General features: G+C 36.3%; 1 protein-coding gene across 8 annotated transcripts in view; it reads left to right on the top strand.

The window, feature by feature from the left end:
• Positions 1 to 50: 50 nt before the first annotated feature.
• LOC103470682 (amyloid beta A4 precursor protein-binding family A member 1) overlaps positions 51 to 15,442 on the top strand; it is a 56,067-nt gene continuing 40,675 nt past the window's right edge. Inside the window, exons 1-5 of one of the 8 annotated variants that reach the window (XM_017306662.1) lie at positions 85 to 585; positions 2,661 to 4,106; positions 12,803 to 12,859; positions 14,924 to 15,031; positions 15,125 to 15,164. In XM_017306662.1, the coding sequence (XP_017162151.1) occupies positions 2,766 to 4,106; positions 12,803 to 12,859; positions 14,924 to 15,031; positions 15,125 to 15,164 (1,546 nt within the window). In that variant the 5' untranslated portion in view covers positions 85 to 585; positions 2,661 to 2,765. Of the gene's footprint in view, positions 586 to 1,731; positions 1,808 to 2,660; positions 4,107 to 9,641; positions 12,860 to 14,923; positions 15,032 to 15,124; positions 15,165 to 15,442 lie in introns of those variants that run through there. The other 7 variants (XM_017306663.1, XM_017306664.1, XM_008419307.2 and 4 more) reach the window with 7 other exon arrangements.

Genomic DNA, 15,442 nt, shown 5'->3' with positions numbered 1-15,442 from the left:
ATAGATAGATAGATAGATAGATAGATAGATAGATAGATAGATAGATAGATAGATAGATAGATAGATAGATAATCTAATATTGGCGCTGAAAGACTGTATGATGCTGTGATTATGAGTTGTCTTTAATGGCAAGAAATATGCTTACGCGTCTGTGTGTGTTATTGTGTTTGTGTATTGCAATGTGTCTGAGCTGCATCGTGGTACAGTATGTGCTGCCCAGTGGCAAGTGGTGGAAAAAAAAATCTTGGTGGGGCTGATGTGCCAATAGATTTTCCTTACTTGTCCAAAATAAGGATTGAAAAGAAAAATGAATAAGCAAGCTGGTGTGTATCAAAGGTGTGAGGAATGAACGCCAAGATGTGACTCTTAACCAGTCTTTCAAAACATTTCATCACCAATGGGGTCACTAGTCAGTAGTCGTTCAGGCAGGTGATGGTGATTGTTTTTAGGAATGGGAACGATGGTGGAGGATTCCATTCAGGATGGGACTCTGACCTGAGACAGGGACGGATGTAAGATCTTAGTAAAACAGAAATAAACAAAATCCCAAAACCCCAGAGTCCTGAAAGTCTGATTTCTCTCCAGGTAGTCTGACTTCTTTCCACTCTATTATTTTAGCTAACTTTTTTTTTTATCCAAACCACCCTTAAGTGTGAACATGTGTGGTTGTCTTTTCTATGTGTCTTTCTGTTGCCTAGTGATGTAGTGGTGACATCTCCAGGGAGTTCACCTAATGACATCTGGAGATGGCCATTGGATGATTTGGACAAAATATTGTCTTATTAGGAAAGGATTTATTCATTAGTTGTGAACTCACCTTTTTGCTAAGTACTTTACGCCAGCTGTTAAAAAGGAAAATTGAAGGCCAATTGACAGAATTGTACCCCTTTAAAATATTTATTTTAAAGCCTTGGCATAGAACTGCCACTTTTAATATTGAATTACATTAAAAATATACTTTTTTGGGTCATGCCCCCAGTTTTCTAGCACCTTCTTTAATTTGACACAATGTCACTTGATCTTGCTTCTAAATAAGTACATTCTGGCTCTTCTATTTCCTTTTTAAGAGTTTTTGTTGGCTCTAGTTGGATTTATTTGAAGTGATCACACAGAAAAGTGGGTAATGAAAGGGGGAAGCAGGGCCAAGGCAAAGGAAACTGACAGACGGAGCAGCGAAGAGGCCCCTTCAGTGGAGCTGCTTTTTAAAAATAATATCATAAACACACAATTTCACCACGAAGTGATTTGTTTTTACAATAATATATATTTGATAATGTAAATAAATCATAATATAAATAATTATTTTATGGATAAAAAGAAAAAAAATTGCTCGTGGCCCCCGGTAGGTACCGCACGCTTCGCCTGTAATTTGAGCTGCCGTGCCTTGGTATGTAATGTAAAAGATTTGTAAAGTTGCTAATAGAAAATTAGCTTGAACGGTTAAAATTTTAGCTATTGGAGTAACACTTAAGAGAAATTTATTTAATCGTAGAATGTCATGAATATGTGTGTAGGACTGCACCGATTGCAGTTTTCTGGCCGATCCCTGGTTACCGATCTTTAAAAAGCCTGACCCGCCAATTTTGATTTTGGTTGATATGAATTTTTTGTCTGAAATGTAAATATAGCAAAAAAGTCGGTGAGTTGGCAACAATGGGGTGAATATTGTTAACTGTAAACGTGCAGACCTGACTTTGTGGGCCGGTCTGTAAATCAAACCTCTCACTGCAGAGCAGAAGAGGACAGAGGCTGATCTTTAAACCTTTGCTGACGAAGATAAGATTAGGGGGAAAGATCAGCTTCACATGTAAGTATCGGCCAATCACAATCCCCCAAAATTAAGGAAATTGGCACCCAGAAATCGACTGGTCGATAAATCAGTTGGCCAATAAATGTATCCTATTATACATGTATATAATGTAAACAGCACTACCAGAGATGCAATACATTTATAGCAGGTATGTGAATGTTCTAATGATCGGACTGCTGAGTGCAGCCAGTGGACATTGTTAGCAGAACTAGAGGGCCCCAAAACCAAATTTCACTTAGGGCCCCATGGAGTCATGGAGGGTTGGGCCGGCCCTGGGGGCAAGACATGTGGCAAAGGTAATTGAACTCAAACCTGCAACGGCTGCGCCGAGGACTACAGCCTCCTTACGTGGGTTGTGCTTTACCCCTGCACCACCACAACACCCCTGGCACTTCTACTTCTAAATCGTAACAAATACCTTAAATATGAAGATGCACCAGGCTGGCTCAACTCAGGCATTAAAATGTCGTTCAGTCAATTGATTTTCCCATTTTTTGACTAAAACAGAAAGTTGACATTTATTCATGTGATCTAAAATTAGTCCAAACAAAGCACCCATAGCCAGGCTATGTTGTGTTCAGAAACAGATAGTGAAATATTCAATTTCCCCTTAATCCACAAATCATCAACTTGTGTTTAGCTAGATGTTTCTCTATTCTGGACAAGTTAGTCAGAGTCATTTGTTATGCTGGTGGGGTTTGTTGATTATTTCAGAATTCACAGGTATACAACTGTTGTAAGAGGTGCAGCAGGGCATGCAGTGGATGAAAGACTAACTTGGGTGTCCTATGAAATCAAAGTCTTGATTATTATGTTGTATCTGAAAATGTTTTCTCTTTTCTCTTTTCAGTTTTTTTTCCAATGTCTTTGGGTTGTGTGGTGAGAGTTTTTTCCACACCATTAAGTCCACCAGATACCAAAAACCCACCAGAAATCAAAACTTCACGAGGGAACAATGGAAGACATGGACACCAGATTTTGTCATCAGAACATGTGCCAAAATGGCCAACACTGTAACCTGGGAAACCAAGAGAAATGCATTAGATGCTATGAAACCTCAACTGCAGAAAGTAATGGTGGAAGACTTAGGTTTCCTGATCAGTGCAGACCACAGAAGGTAGACATGGACCTCCAAACTCCTCAACCACAGATGACTTATCCTGTCACCAAGTCAGCAGGGAGATCTTATTGTAGGCAAGGAGAGACTAAAGCCCAGATGAAAGATAAGTGGGAGAGGCAAATATTGTGGAAACAGGGAGATGCAGAGAGATCCCCCTATACACAGCAGACAAATAGTGGTCGGGGGCTAATGCCAGTAAATGAGGAACAATCAGTGTTAAAAGATCAGGTGAGGACCCACGTCCCCCAAGAAAAATATAGAAAGAAAGGAAACAGAGAAAGTGCTATGACTGAACAGCAACATCCTTATCCACCTAATGACACCCCCTCTCAATTTCTGCCTCTGACATGCAACCTCATGCAAGACAGTCAAGATCCTGAAAGACCAAATGAAACAGATGAGATGCTGAATGCTGACTACACCAGCAATGTCTATTCCAAACCAATTAACTACTCTGCAGGCCAAGCTATTTGTGCAGCTTGTGAAAACTCAGAAAATGTATATACTGATTTGTATGAGATCTATTCATTCTCTGACCAAGTTTATGAAGAAATCTGTGATGTTCCAGCTTCACTTTTTACATCTTTTTCAAATGAAAATCAGTCTCTAAATCAGAGAAAAATCAGCATTCAGCAATTGCAAAGTAAAGATAGGTATCACTATTTGAAGAAGGCTGTTGGCTCAAGATTGCGTCACTATACCCAGCGCTCAGATGGTGAGTCAGACAGCCCAGAAAAGGATGCAGAGTTTGCCCAGTACCGAAGCACTGATAGCTGTGAACTGGATGAGGACAATGAACAATCTGTAACTGAGGTCAACCCTCCAAATCTTGGAAGCAAAGCAAAAGCTAAAAAACTGTCCCTAAAGGATCATTCTGAACATACAACTCAAATCAGTTCAAACAAAAACTGCGAAGCCGCAACCCAGGAGGACTCAGTCACACACCAGGTTCTGAATTGTTCTGTGACTGAGACTTTATCAATAAAGAATAGCCAGGAGAAGGCAGATGCTATCTCTTTGGTCATTAAGGACATTAGGGAGGCTATTGAAGAGGTGAAGACGAGAACTATAAGATCCCCTTATACACCAGACGAACCAAAGGAACCAGTTTGGGTGATGAGACAGGATTTGAGTTCAAATACAGAGTATGATTTCCAGCCATGTCCTGGGGATGATGTAAGTACAAAGCTTTGATTTACACTGTACATGATTATTTGAATTATGCTAACAGTTAACTTTAAGTCTAGGGTTCTTACACTCAGGGTAAATCAAGTGACTATCATTGCAACATCTTGAGCAACATGGACATGCTTTCAAAGTTACCACTTATGAGCTTGAGACTCATATGTTGTCAATCAGGTGTTCACTACAAGATCCTCTCTACAGTTGGAAAGGAGATACAAAGCAAAAGTTAGAATGATGCACTTCATGAACATCACGTAAGCTCAACATTCGCTTAAATGTTTGTCTCATCCTTGTTGACTTGCACACATGCATCTTCTCAATCAGTCATCACAGTAGCTACAACACTGACATGGTTCTACAATATCAACAAAGACTGAAAATGCATAAGCTTCTTAAAAATATAATCAAATATATCTGGAATTGTTTGCTACTGGGAAATTAATCACTGCTTACCTCTAATCTGCCTTGGCAAGACTGTCAGAGTCATTGGGTCCAGGTTTTAAGACCAGTGAAACAGCGAGACATGGTGCATGGCTCAGGAGACTGGAACTTTAACCAGGCTTTACTGTCATTTCTGATTGAAAATTCTGAAGTTCTTAAACATCTGTTGTTTGAAGGCAGCTGTTTGAAGGAAAGACCCTCAGAGATCTTTCCTTCTAGACTTCTTTTTGACAAGTTTCACCAAGTTGCTCTCCTTTCAGGATATTCTTGCTCATTTAAAACCCAAAGTTTTTCCTGTCTTTCCGTAGTTTTTAAAGACATTTTCCACACACAATTTGTGTATGCAGTGAATAACAATAATGTCACTGCATTATGCATTACACATCCTAAATGTCATGTTCATAGGGAGTTGTTTAACCCACATGCAGAATCAGTCAGCAACACCCTAATAAAATACAATGATGGTGTAGGGTTTTCCCCAGAAAACCTACTAAGGCTGGTGGTCTTGGGATGGAGGCAACATTATGTTTTTGTATTAAAAGATGTTGACAGGAAATGTAAAATATTGCTGGGTAATTATGTAACTGGAAGACATTGCCAACAATACTTAAACCCACAACTGTAGACTTTAAACAACAAATCCAAAAACTAAAATTAAAATACTGTAAATATCAATTATTAGCATTTTTGTTAAATCCAAATCAAATAATCAGTTAGTGGATCTAAAAGCACAAAGTAAAGCTGATCACATTTAGAATTGGCCCAAGATGTAAATGAACTAAGAGAACTAAACTAAATGAACTAAACCATTAAATCAAATTTAACTTCATTGAAATTCATTGCATATGCACTGAAGGCTTAACTTCCTGAAGGACTGGTGTGGACATGTCCCCAGTGGGGACATGTCCCCAGTGGGGACATGTCCACACATGTTTCCCCATCAGATATGGTGAAACATGGATCGAGTCTCCTCGCACCACCCAGTGGGAGGAGACTCACGACTCACTGGGTGGTGCGTCTCCTTGCGGCTCCGCACCACCCAGGGCACATGTGTTTCAGCGAAGTTCACACTTTTTTCACGTTTTTACAAATGCGTTCTCATCAGACACACACACTGTAGCGGCCTTCTAGGTTCCAAAACCAAACATTTCCAACAAAGGCCGTGGGTGGTAGCATTTGATTTGATTCTTGCAAGCATTTCCGACTTGATTGTTTGAAAAAATACATTGGCTTTATTTTTTGTAAAAATATCGACAAAATAATTGCTAAAAGTCTCTTTCAGCTTAGTTGAAAATGAAAGTTAACTTAATCTGACGTTTCAAGTTCAAAAAGTGATAAAAACATTTTTTTTTTACAAAAATGTCCCGTCATCACACCAAATATTTGCCCAAAACAATAAACCTCCATCAAGCACCCGGTGTGTTCTTAATTACTCAAATTAATGGGAGAGTTTATCAGTCACTAAAGTAATCTAAACAACTCAAAATATATAAATTAATTACAGATTTTGGTTTGTAATTTTTTTTTTAAAGAGGAGACGCAGGGAGGATCATATATATAATAATGAATAGACCCCACATTGGCTGCTCTTGCGCAGGAAATACAGCGCCAGAGCCCAGAGCAGTCGTTCCTCCATAGACATGAATATGTGGATCGTATTCATGTCTATGGTCCCTCCTACTTGGCTAAAAGAAAACAGCACCAGATGCCTCAGCACTGCACTGCAGGATATTTTTGTTCAGATCGACGGACTGTTGACGTGAGACCATATATTTTAGCCACCTGAAATAATCCTTTCCCCCTCTATAATATGGGAACAAATTAATTTACCAGCAAGTCTTTAACTGTGGTTATTGCTCTCATCATCAACAATAAGTCCTGTAAATTTGAAAATATTTGCTCCTTATTTGCCAGAGTTATTAAGGGGAACCATATATTTTAGCTATTTTAGCTGCCTGAAATAATCCATTACCCTCTATAACATGGGGACAAATAAATTTTTTCACAAGTGTGTGCTTATATCTCTCTTTATCAATAACAAATTCGGTGTATTTGGAAACATTTGCTTTTTACTTCCTGAAGTTTTGAGGGGGCAACGAATTGTTTTAGCTTCCTGAAACAATCTGTTCCCCCTCCATAACATGGGGGCAAATTATGTTTTCACAATGTCTAACTGTGCTTAGTCTCCTCTTCATCAGCAACAAATCCTGTGATTTTGCCAAAGTTACTTGGGGGGAACCATATTTTTTAGCTACCTGAAATAATCTGTTCCCTCCCCTAAAACAAGGGAAAAAATAATTAACCTGCAAGTCCTTCACTGTGTTTAATCTTCTCTTCATGAATAACAAATCCTGTAAATATGGTAATATTTACTCTTTATTTGCCAAAGTTATGAGGTGGGGACCAATAATTTTTCCCACATGAAATGATTTGCTCCCCATCTATAACATGGGAACAAATTAACTCATCTGCAAGTCCTTAACAGTGTTTAATCTTCTCATCATCAACAATAAATCATATAAGTTTGAAAATATAACTTTCAAGTTAAAATTGGTAGGTCTAACAGCAGCCAGAGTGGAAAATATATTCTTATTTTGTGCCATTTTCTAGTTGTTAAATTTTCCACAAAATGACCAGATAAAAGATGTTCAACATGCCAGTTTAAACTTTGACTGAGTTCTGCAACATTAAAACATGGATAGAACTGTAACTACATTAATCATARCTCTTCTTYTCTTCAGTGTTTGTYRGTTTCTGGTGGTGCAGCTCTGTGCTGCCTTCAGGAGAATGGGACATCAGAGTATCATCCATAAAACTTCACCCACATGGCATTTATTGTTCAAACCAGAGCTTTCAGTGGAAAAACTAAAGTTCCAGGTCCTTTTAATGCCATACAAATATGATACAGAAACATGGATTATATCTTTATATAAACCTGTCTATTGATTATAGATTAATAGTTTTACTGGACAGAAATTACAAAGAACAAATCTGGTTCTTAATCAAATTCTATATTGAAGAAATAAATATATTAAATCTAATTAAAAACATAAATAAGTGATAAGTTCTTTACTGTTATGATCTGTAAGATATATTTATTCTCAGTACTAGATGTGGTCTCAACAAACCCATGACACTTCAACAATATTATTTTACCTTTTATCTGGAAMTAGTGTCTGTTTATTCTTGCCATACAGTCTCTGTATTAATTATTGCTCTAAAGGTCTTGCCATACCAGTTTATTCCTCTGTATTTACTGTAGTTTCTTAGTTTAATCTCGCATTTTGTTCTTCATTCATTTCTATTTAGTTTAATTTGATTAGTTTTATCCTCTCTTGGTTTATTGCTATGTCCACTTTAGTTTATTTCCTGTTGCTAGATTTATTTTATCGTTTATTGACCATCAGTAATCTTCACTCATCACCTGTTGCGCCGTCTAATCATCATGTTTCACATCATGTGTTGATTTTTCACTGTTCAGCGTCAGATTCTCTGTTTTTATGCCATAATTCACATCTAGTTCGTCGCTCCGTTTTATGTCCCGCTTCTCCTGTTTCAGAGTTTTGCGCAATGTGGGCGTCGTTTTTTTTTCTTCTTTTCTTTCTTTTTTAAGCCCCTAAGGTGCAGGGCGGTCGGGAAGCGTATCGGTGGGGAAAAGGCAGACTGACATAAACCTTTTAAAACAACGGAAACAATTTCTGCATTCTRATTATTGAAATTTAAAAGTGCTGTGTTGTTCTWTCACCCCCGTTTYATACCGGACCACTTACAGCACCGGTGTTAATGCTATAAAATGAACGCTCTCTATCGTGGTATCACCCATGGAGGGATTTCTTTATTTCTTTATTTAAATGGGTTCATTTTTCAGAGGGATACACAGTGAGGGTATCGTGATTTTAGCTACCAGTAGCAGGAGAACGGAGCTGCGCCAAGAAGCTAACAGAAGCTAACAAACACTGAATAGAAGAAGAGCTGCCATCAATACAGTTGCAGCTAAACATGGTTTAATGTTACACAATACAGTTTTACCAAGTTGCTCAAAGTCTAAACTGGTATTGTTGTGCATTTAAGGTGTAAAGTTTACATTTGACCAAACGCCCCCCAAAGGCATCCCAGCGCCCCCCTTTTGTAAAAATGTCCGCCAGCGCCCCCTGCCGTCCTCTGAACGCCCCCTGGGGGGCGGTACCGCCCACGTTGAGAACCACTAAGCCAAGATATTTATAATTACTGACAAACTCAATTTGTGTCCCTACAGCAGTGGAGGGATCTCTGATAGTTTCCTAGAGTGGGAAAAAACCATTGCTTTTGTCTTATCCACATTCAAAACCAATTTCAGAGTTTGTAAGCAGGTTTGAACTACAGTAAAAGCAAACCGCAAATACTGAATTGCCTGTACAAGTTATACACTCATCTTTTCAGGAAATCTAATCTTCGTGTCCTGCTATCAGCAGCTTCCATCCTCTTATATTAGCAATGAAAAATTATAAATTCACACAATGTGTTGGAAAACTGTTTGGTGACTTACTTTTTTGTCATGCTTGAGTGACAAAAGTAGGAAAAAGATTGATTATCTTGTTTAAAATAACACAAAACAGCATAAGCTGACCTCCACACAAGACCTTGTTTATTTATTTGTTTTACAATTTTGTTATTGCTCCTTTTTTTAAACAGCAGCTGATAAAACTGAATGTTACAACCTTGGCATGATTATATGAGTTGTTTTTACCGAGAAATTGATCAGAAGCGCTGTGAAAATGGTCCGATCCGTCTGAAAATCTGTTTAGTATTTAGCGAGTTATGATTGATTAAATGTGCTGACACGTCTGTCAAACATAAACGGCTGAATGGTGCAGCCGACTGCGCGCTCCTGACCAAGGGGGAACAGATTTTCACAGGGGAACAGAATTTCGCACAAGAACGGGTTTAGCCCCCACTATAAAGCCTAAGCGAGATTTTGTAAATCTGAAAAAGTTTTATTTCCTAACATTGATTTAGATTATGCGACACAAGATGGCAAAAACTGTTATTTATATGTAATTCTTTCACTCTGTTAAAAGTAAGATGCCTCCCGTTTTTGTTTTGAAGGTTTCATAGACACAGTGTGAGGAAGTGGAAAATGTCTTTAAGGAGAGACGGATTCACTGCACGGATGAATCTCAGCTGCTGAAACAATCTTAAGCTACATCTCCTCGGCTGGAAAACACAAATAAAATCTATATAGACATTATTTATATACGCACGTGCATATAAATATGTGTAGTTTAATACGTTATTCAGTATTAAATTTTTATTTAATCATCCTTGTTTCTCAATGATTGTATTTTGTGTTTCGTTTATATAAATAAGTATTGATATTACTAAATAAAATACTAAAAAATTACGACTGGTTGTGTACTTGTAAGATGCTCATCATGCATCACTATCAAAATATTCTATTCCAAATCTATTCTATTTTCCCCATTAAGAATATTTAAATATCCCGAACCATGTATCAATTCAATTAAAAAAATACTTAAAAAATAACTTTCTTGTAAATGTAGCTATGACAGCTGTTTGAATAACGTTTACAGCAAAAAATTGTGAAAATCTGTTTAGTATTTAGCGAGTTATAATTGATTAAATATGCTGACACGTCATTGCGCCTGTCAAACATAAAAGGCTGAATGGAGCAGCCGACTGCTCCAAGATGGCCGCCCTAAATCTCGTCAGCGACAGTAGGCAAGAGCAATCCAGGAGGCGTCTATTTTTTATGTGTCTATGGGGGGAACTGTATATGATGGGGAAACATGAATCACCTGTAACATCTGTTCTGCTCTCGGCAGCAAAGATCCTAAAAGGAACAGGAGATTTCACACGTATAGACAGACACAGCAGATCCCAGCACTAAATGTGCAGAAATTCAACAAGAAATCTGCTCTTCATTTGGTTATTCTTGAACATAACAGGCCTATCTTTTAATTCACTTTAATTTGAAAAAAGTCATGCAAAGGTAGTTTGCAAACAAGTAATGACCTTCATAGAAAATGTAATTTTTTTAGAAGTATTTTAATCCACAGACGCTGGCCATGAAATTACATTATTATGAAAAAGTTTATTTCAATCAGTAATTCCATTGAAAAAGTGAAACTTGTATATTATATTCATTCATTACACACAGAAAAAGTATTCATAGCTCTGGAAAATGTAATAACTCTCCATGGAGCCTCTTTGATGGGAAGCGCTGGGACTCTGTTTTGTCTGTTCCCCATCAGTATAGTTCTTTCCTTTCACTGCCTCTGCTGTGTTATTCAGTTTTATCAGCTGCTGTTTAAAAAAGAAGCAATAACAAAATTGTAAAATAAATCAATACAGTAGATTTCAGCCTGAATTTGTCATTTCTTCTGGGTCCCATCTAATATTAATTCGGGTCACTTTTGTTGTAAACCTTCTTGCAGAAGAGTGTACAGAAAATCGCCGTGTTAGTTGAAATACTGCTAGTGGTAAAACATTCTTTTCTCAGCTGGATGAATCTCACCCAAGGCTTAAATACGTTTTTTCTGTTGTTTCTGCACATAAACCAGTTTTAATCCCATCAGAGCAAACAAAACCTTCTTGAGCTCCTTGAGTTCTGCTCCTTTTCAGACACAGCAGTTGAGCTCAGTTTTCCTCCAGTTACGTCACTCAAATGCACAATTTATCGAGGAGAGCTTTTCTGTTGATTCGACACTTTAAAACATTCACTAGCTAATTAAAGACCAAATACAGCAACCTGGTTTACAATTTGACCTGAGAAAATAAAATATTTTCCTACTATTCAAAAGGACCTTTAATATGCACTTATATATTTTCATTAAAGTAACCATCACTATCTGGGCTTTTGTTATTCTTTATGGTTCTTTAGCATAATTTAGTTGTTTTAGAGAGATAGGAGTAGTGAGATGTATTCTTTTGTCCTTTTCCAATTGAAGCTAAATCCAAATGTGGTCAATAGTTATTAAGACTATTGTTTTCAACGTGTTCTGAATATAGTCAGTAGTGTTTTCAGATAGTCACTGAGGTATATGTGTTATTGTTTTATTTGTAGGAATACGATGTCTTCTCTTATTTGTGGTATAAATTCCTTTTTGTTTTTAGTTTATTTGTTTTTTAAGCTTTCAGTAGTTCATATTATTATTATAATAATAATATGAGAGCTCTGCTTTTTTTCTTCACTGTAACTTCAACCTTGTCACACATTGTGTTTAAAGCATTTATTCTGTGACAAACAGTGACAACGCCATTATTACTTAGTTACACCTGATTTACATTAACACCTGTTAGAAAACACCTGAAACTAGTAAATAAACCTCCTGTGCTGCTTATTAGACAGAGACAGCAGGAATAGGAAATCCTATAAATTAGCTCAGAGCTTTAGAAAGTCTTGAAAAAGCACACAAAATCAAACCACCTAATGCATTTTTATCCATAGTGGCTATGAAAGTTGGAATTTAAAAAAAGACTTTTATCTTTGTGAAATAATAAATATTTAACAAAGATCTCTGTTTTGTAGTATGTGGGTTAATATTAGCCACATATTAGTGATGAGTTATTTTAGCTGAATAAATGTACTATTGCCAGGATGAATCAGAATGTATGGTGCTGGAAATATTTTATAACCTTTTTAATTTTGCATCAAAATTAAAAAATAATTACAATTGTGGTATTGCATTTAAACAATGGTGATTCCGTTTTATTATATTGAGCTCTAGTCTCAATATCAGTTTGCTTTCTTACATTTGTTTACTCCAGCAAAGTCTTTTTACCTCCCTTTCTTCTATCTCTATCCACCTAATAATTTATTCATCATGGAACAAAAAAGAAAAGCGTATTGGATAACTCAAACTAAATATTTAATTTGGGATCTAGTACCAGCATGGAATGACCTGTTAACCTTTTTCCTTTTTCTAACACTATAATTACAAGTTTCTTGTATTCTTTATTGTTTGAATGCTGGTTTACTTACATGTTGTGGTTACTTGCTTTATACATTTTTTGGGGAATTAAGGTTTATGTTTAAAATTTTGCAAAGGAAAAAAACAGGATGACGTTCCGGTCTGACATGATCTCCCATGACCAACCTGAATGTGTCACCTGAGCTTACTTTTTGTGACTTTGCTGATGCATTTCTCCTACTCAGCCCTTCATGTGCACGCTCTTCTGTGACTCTTTAAGATTAAACTACCTTCAGGTAATAACCAAAAACTATGGAAAATTTTTGGCTGTATCAGGTAGAAAAGCATGAGGAAGAACAAGCCAAGCAGAAGGAACAGACTGATCAAAGTGAGGTGAGGATAGTCTTGAGTTTTTTGTTTAGGTTTTCCTGTTGTATGTTGATTCTTTATATTTGGAGAAATCCTACTGTGTGGAGTGCGACATTCTGAAATAGTTAAAGAATTTAGATGATCAACACCACTTTAACAGCTTAACTTCTTAAACTATTTATTTCTTACTCAATGTAAGGTGCTAAATTGTGATTTCTGGATTAATTTCTTGTGTTGTCCTTCCCACATTAATTACAGGTTTTTTGTGAAAAAATAAATAGAAAAATATATTTTTTGACAGAAAAGTTATAACGTTATAAGTTTGAATTTGGAATTTAACAATCAGCATGAAAGTCAAAAGAGTAATGATCTAATATATTTATGTTAATTAGTTAAGTTCAGCCATGTTAAATAATATTTAAAGGCACTTTTCACATACAAAATAGTTCAATTTAAATTCAATTGTACAGAATTCTCTACAGTAATTAAATTAAATTATATTAAATTCAGTTTATTTATATAGCGCCAATTCACAACAGATGTTGTTTCAAGGTACTTTACAAAATTCAATCACATACATTCCAATTGATCCCAGTTATCAGACAGTGCAGTATGCTCCATTAATTATTAAAAGTAGATTAAAAATGTATTTCTAAGGAATCTCAGAAGATTGCATGGAGTCATTGGCTTGCAGCATTTGCTGCTCCTGTAAGACGACGTAGTTCAGAGGTTGAGTTATGTCATTGATCCCTCATACAGAGCATGCAGTTAAAGTCAATCAGATTCATTTCAGCAAAATCTACTGAAATATATTCTGATTAAGGTCTAATACAATGAAGTTAAATCCAACTACAATCAAATTCAGATGATACAATGGTAAAAAAAAATTCTTTCTTTTTTTTATCTCAAGTATGTATTAAATTTTATTCTTTTTAAACATTGACAGGCCAGTCAATGCAAGACTGGCCTGCATTATCAGTAGTTGATGTCTGGTGATAACAACATGTTAATGACAACAAACTATGATAAATGAAAACTAAGAAAAAACTGTAGGTCTTGTCTCAACCTATCAGCCTAGGCGTAAATTCAAACTGGAATACTATTCATCTCACCTACCAGCTAATCATGCTCCTCCTTCGTAGTCTATTGGCGTTGGTCTTCTCCTCATCTCCTCCAATCATTAGGCTTCGCTTCCTTCATAAAGTCTGGTTTTCTACTTGCTCCACGGTCGATCTTTAACCCATCTCCACCTTGACCTTCAACTCTCGATTTCTTAAGTATCTCTTCAGTCCTTCGGTATCCACCAGTGTCCGGAGGAAGACATTTCTAATCCTTATTCACAGCAGCTCATCCTCTCTGATGGCGGTTACGAACGCCATGTCCTCTGTTGGAGTTCAAACGCCAAAGATTATTACTTGCTAAATAAACTTTCTAATAACTATTTTCTCTGTGTGTGAGTCTCCCCATTTTAAAAGTTGAAGATACAAGATCCATAAATGTTTCTTGGAGAAATCAATTTAGCCAGGCACTTAATTAAGACAAAAAATATTCAAAAAACAATCCAATTTGACATGACCAACACACAAAGGCAAAGTTTAGTTGACAATCTGAGTGTGGTCACCATTTGTTTAAATCCCTCTACTCTGATATGCTAAAATAAAATCCAACTTAGACCCTCACAGGTTTAGTTAAAAGTCAACCTTTGTGTGACAAAAAAAATTGTATTATTTATTTCTCTTAACTTTATGTATGATCAAGAAAAATAAGAACTTTAGGTTCCACAAATATGTACTTTTGTCACCATTGAATTCGGAACTTAACAATCAGCATGAAAGTCAAAAGAGTAATGATCTAATATATTTATGTTAATTAGTTAAGTTCAGCCATGTTAAATTATGATAATTATTATTTAACATGGCTGAACACTTTTCACACAAAATAATATCATTATCATTAAATAATGATATTATTTAACATAGCATCACTGTTGGTGGATGTTGATCCATCACCGTGATATAATAAGATATAATCTCTCTGGTATTCAACTTTTCCTTCTCCTCTAACAACTTTCTTGTTCTGTCTCTGCAGTCCCCTGGCTCAGGCTCTGCTTCCCCTCCAGGAGCTGGATCATCCAGCAAGCTGCTGTCACAGGATGAAAGCTTTCGAGGTTCTCTGTCTCAAAAAGAGGTTGATTCTGTATATAACTATTTTAGTATAATATTTCCTTTTTAGTCAGTTGACAAAGTAACAGTAGAAACATTACTCTTGTTTTAACTGTTTTCTTTACAGTCCAGGAAAAGGCTTACTTCCTTCCCCACATATGTAGAAGGTGAGCATGATTGATTTCATCTCAGGAGACATGGGACAAGGTTTTAAACAACTGAAATGATACATATCGATGAGGTGAAAGAAATTAATTCTGTTTGTATTAATGTGGTTAAGTTATTAATTCAACAAATTTTAAGTTATGGTGTTTTTACACCTGAGTTGTTTAAAACAAACTCTCCCTCTTTGGTCTAGTTCATTAGTTCATTTGTGTAGATGCAGGGGTGAAAGTAGTTTTAAATTCTTGGGGATACTATGACAAAAAAAAAGTATTTTTTTTTT

This window comes from Poecilia reticulata, linkage group LG9 (genome assembly GCF_000633615.1).
Source record: "Poecilia reticulata strain Guanapo linkage group LG9, Guppy_female_1.0+MT, whole genome shotgun sequence".
Lineage (NCBI taxonomy): Eukaryota > Metazoa > Chordata > Actinopteri > Cyprinodontiformes > Poeciliidae > Poecilia > Poecilia reticulata.
This window is presented reverse-complemented; position numbering and strand designations above follow the sequence as displayed.